This window comes from Echiichthys vipera (assembly GCF_963691815.1).
Source record: "Echiichthys vipera genome assembly, chromosome: 16".
Lineage (NCBI taxonomy): Eukaryota > Metazoa > Chordata > Actinopteri > Perciformes > Trachinidae > Echiichthys > Echiichthys vipera.
In genome coordinates, this window is record NC_139841.1 from 24,576,656 (window position 1) to 24,581,380 (window position 4,725).

General features: G+C 43.6%; 1 protein-coding gene across 1 annotated transcript; it reads left to right on the forward strand.

Annotated features, from left to right (window-relative positions):
- The first annotated feature begins 2,207 nt into the window (after positions 1-2,207).
- On the forward strand, positions 2,208-4,184 carry LOC310959209 (growth arrest-specific protein 1-like). Its single transcript, XM_083930476.1, has one exon. The coding sequence runs from the start codon at positions 2,541-2,543 to the stop codon at positions 3,318-3,320; it is 780 nt and encodes a 259-aa protein (XP_083786602.1). The 5' UTR covers positions 2,208-2,540; the 3' UTR covers positions 3,321-4,184.
- Positions 4,185-4,725: the final 541 nt, after the last annotated feature.

The following is a 4,725-nucleotide window of genomic DNA, read 5'->3' on the forward strand; positions in this document are numbered from 1 at the left end:
AGTTCACCATTTAAGCTTTCTCTAACTTCCACTTTGATGCTGCTTTAAGTTGAGTCTGCAGTCATCCTGATGCTCTGGTATGCCAGCTGTAGGAGGAGGAAGAGGAGGAGGAGGAGGAGGAGGGTATTTTGGGTTGTTTGGCTAAGAAACTCTTCTGCACTTGTCTTGACTCCTCTCTAATCTCTCTAATTGGAATCGGGGGGTGTGAGGGTCCCCTGAGAGCTGCCAGATCTTTGTGGTCACAGTGTGGTGATGTGACAGGGTCAGAAGAACAGAGTCACCCAGAAGACTGACTGAGTGGTTTTCTTTACTACACTTTGTTCTGTTGGCCTCACGCTTCCCAGCAGATCAGTTCTGTTTTCATTCCAAGTGGCTCCATGGCTGGTGTTTATTTACCTGGTGTGTGGCTGAGGTTGCTGTTCCTTTTCACAGCCTTTGTCTTCTGAAGTGTTATTGTTAGGAAACGGGTAATACCCTTTACCAAAAGGTAAAGCACCGGGTCATTAGGATCTCACACCCCTGCTTACATTTGCCCAGAATGGGCAGTAAAAAAAGCAGCCAAATGGGTTTTTTATTTCTACCTTTCTCATATAAAGGCGTCTGGTACTTTCCCAGCTCCATATCAGTGAAGCATAGAAACCTCAAAGCTTTCATATCTTCATTGGTGTGTGAAAATGTGTCTGTGTAGAGTCCACGCGTATGCTGTATCATAGCCATGCAATCGAGGCTTGTTATGCTTTGTGGTGGAAAAGTGTAAGACAGGAGCTCTGCGTGTGTTATAACAGCTGTCGTCTCTCTCCCTGCGGGGAGGCAACACAATCCCAGTGTTTTCCAAAGAAGCTGTGCCTCATTACATACAAGTGTCAGTGTTGGGATGAGCAATTATTCAAGAATGAGACCACAGCATATATCATGTCACATGCACATTTTATCTATCTATCCATCTATCCATCTATCCATCTATCCGTCTATCCGTCTATCCGTCTGTCCGTCTGTCGGTCTGTCCATCTATCTATCTATCTATCTATCTATCTATCTATCTATCTATCTATCTATCCATCTATCCATCTATCTATCTATCTATCTATCTATCTATCTATCTGTCTATCTGTCTATCTGTCTATCTGTCTGTCGGTCTGTCTATCTATCTATCTATCTATCTGTCTATCTATCTATCTATCTATCTATCTATCTATCTATCTATTCGTCTGTCTGTCTTTCTTTGCATCTATATATCTGTCTGTCTATCCATCTATCTATCTATCTATCTATCTATCTATCTATCTGTCTATCTGTCTATCTGTCTATCTGTCTATCTGTCTATCCGTCTGTCTATCTATCTATCTATCTGTCTATCTATCTATCTATCTATCTATCTATCTATCTATCTATCTATCTATCTATAAGTAAAGTACATTAACAGAGGCACTGCATTTAAGTACATGTTATACATGTTTTAGTTTATAGTTATAGTTTATTTTAGAGTATTTCTATCGTGCTATACCTTACACTTCTACTGCACTATGAGTTTTACTCCACTACATTTAAATGACCGGTTATTTTACATAACCACATGAATAAATGTCATCCACCTGCCAGGGACTGCAGATGAAACGAGCCTGCATGGCTACATCTGGCACATTTACATGTGACTTTGGTGCTCTTGTTAATAATGTGTGTTGTCCCTTTTAAATAAATACATCTAAATTAAGATTAAGATGAGATAAAACCATAGTGAGCCACACATGGATGCTTTAATAATTATACAGCAGTGACTATAGTCCAATAATATCATATACAGCCTTTGGTACTGGTAGCCTACTTTAAGTACATGTGGGTACAATTATGTTTTTCACTTAAGTAAAGGCTACATATGAGCACTTCGACACTGTGGTTTTGCTACTTTTCCTTAGGAAAATGTGATTACTTAGTACTTATAATAAATAATAACTGCTATGTGTAATCTCATAAAACTCAAATGACTCAATAAACCTCGTGATGATTTGAAAACCAGTCGTTTTTTTATGACGCGATAATAAAAAGTAACGTTGCAGAAAGTTTGACCTCAGTTTAAAAACAGCAGCTTGCGTCATTGCCCGCGTGTGACGACACAATCACGGCAGCTGGTCGGACCAATGGGAGGCGGCTGTTGCAGTAACCTAATCAGCTCCTCGGCGCACGGCCGTCATCACAGAGCCGCTGCTGCCCGGGTGGATGCGGGTCGGACGCGGGGACGGATGAGCGGCTCCAGGAACAAGGATCTATCGGAAGTTATTGAAAAAAAAGTTTATGAAAACTTCTACAAGTGTTCAAAACGGAACGGGACACTTTTTTCTTCTCCACTCTGAAACTTTTTAGATCTCAAACATGAGCGGCTCGTTATGGCCATCCTTGGTGCGTCGCTGCGTACTTTGTGGCGCCTCGGTGACTTCACTGTGACATGATATGAAACCGTCTCGTATCCCTTTTCTGACGCAGCGGGATGGAAGCACGGAAGCCCACATGAAGTCTTCCCTTTTAAAGATTTATTCTTCCTGGAAATGGCAAATCGTGCCACATTGATGGGGCGGACGTCGGTTTTCACATGCAATGTATTGATCCTGCTCATCGGCCTGTGTGTCGGATCTCCTCACCACAGCCGCCGTCTGATCTGCTGGAAAGCCATCCTGAAGTGCCACGGAGAGCAGGAGTGCCATTACGCTTACGGGCAGTACCTTGACGCCTGCGCCTCAGTCATTCGCGGGGACCACAAGAAGTGCCCCAGCCACTGCATATCCTCTCTCATTCAGCTCAACCTAACCCAGAGCGGCCCGGCTCTGGAGGACTGCGACTGCGACCTGGACCCGGTGTGCAGGAGCACCAAGCAAGCCATCGAGCCTTGCCTGCCGCGGACCAGGACCATGGGCTGCACCGAGGCCCGGCGGCAGTGCGGGATGGACCAGTCGTGTAGCTTCGCCATGAGGGATTACTTAGTTCACTGCCGAAAACTTTTCGCAGGGGGAAGGTGCTCGGAAGAGTGCCGCAGGGTGATCGCCGACATGCGCTCCATACCGAAAGCGCAGCAGCTGGACACTTGCGTGTGCGACGGCACGGAGAGGAACATATGCGAGTATATCAAAGTCAGCATGAAAACTTTCTGCTCCGATTCCGGCGACAGGTTCGCGGGAAGCGGCTGGTCAGACACCGAGGATGACTCTGAGGAGGACTACATTGACCCGGATGATTATCAATATGTGGAAAACTCAAGTGCATCCCCACTTTGTCAGCAGACTCTCCTAAAGATCCTGACCACCATTTTGGTTTTAAGCAAATTCATCTGAAGGGTTTGCAAATTATAAAGTCTGCAGAATGTGTCAGCTTGGATTTTAATCAGCCATTTTGTGTCGTTAAAGTAACACCAGGAGCCTTTGAGTCCAACACTCACACCATCTGCTGCACATCTGCACAAGTTCACACATTTCAGGACACTTTCTGTGTGTTTACCACCCAATAGCATGTTCTATTTCTGTTCCAAACCTGCCACTGATAGGGCCGAGGGGCCTATTTGTAAGAGTCAGCTATGTAAAGATAGATTGTACAGTATATTGTATGAAATTTATTTTTGTCAAAATATTTGTTTATGAGTGACAAGAGATTTGCACTGTCGAATAGATGAGTTCCACGCTCTTTTAATGTGTAACGATCACAGGCGAAGTACAAATGTTTAGTCTAAAAGTGCCTAAAAGTCTTAAAACTGGGTTTAAGTCGCCATGATGTGACCATATCAGAGGCACGCTGTGAAAAGCAGGGCGATTTTCTTTTACCAGCTGTACAGACTTTCGTCCACAACCCCTTCATTATAAACCAAAGTTGATGTAGGCCACTGAAATGGGTCCAAATCCCAGAGCAGACAATGCATCTGAAACAAGAAGCTCTTAGAGTGACACACTTGACCTTGTAGACACGGGCGTTTGCGTAAAGTATAAAGTGTTAATTCTTGAAACGGGCCAGAGAAAGGTAATCTTCGCCCCTCTGGGGGGATTCGCAGCTCAAATGGAGCCAAGAAGCTGTTGGGTCACTGTGTTTATCCTCACCCTGTGTGTTTGTTAGAAGTCGTCACAAAGACACGCTAGGAAAAATAAAGATGTCTGTTCGGGGCGATGGAGATCTTAAGTGGCCATTATGAACACACACTCCTCTGAATGTACATGCACACTAAATAAAGAAGAGTTTTAAAAGGATTTATGTGAAGCTGTGTGGCTCTGTCTTTACCTTTAATCGTCTTTTTGTTTCTACTTTTTAACGTTTTAAAGCAATGGTGGTTCGCTTACAGTAATATCTGTTCTTTTTTGTCCAGTTTACGTTCTTCGGATTAGTTTTAGGTCTGCAGCATTTGAAAAAGTTAGTATGATGGCTTTTTTTTTACTACTACTTTAACATACTTATGTAAGTTTGCTGGGGTGGTGATTAAAGCTGGACGGATCTGTGACCAACTCTTCTGAAGGAGTTTAACACCATTATTCCCCAGGTGTCACTGAAAGTACAGTCATTTCTCAACTGTTTCACTGGGGTTTGAACACTCTGATACTTAGAGGCATTAGCCAAGAATGATTCCTCTCTAGTCACAGTTTTTAAAGTATTCGTCGTACTATGAGACACATTATTTAACGTGGTTCTCCAAACAAGTTTCAATCTAGAGCTTCGATCCTGTACTCGAACCTGACTGGGTCCAACAGGCTGCACTTT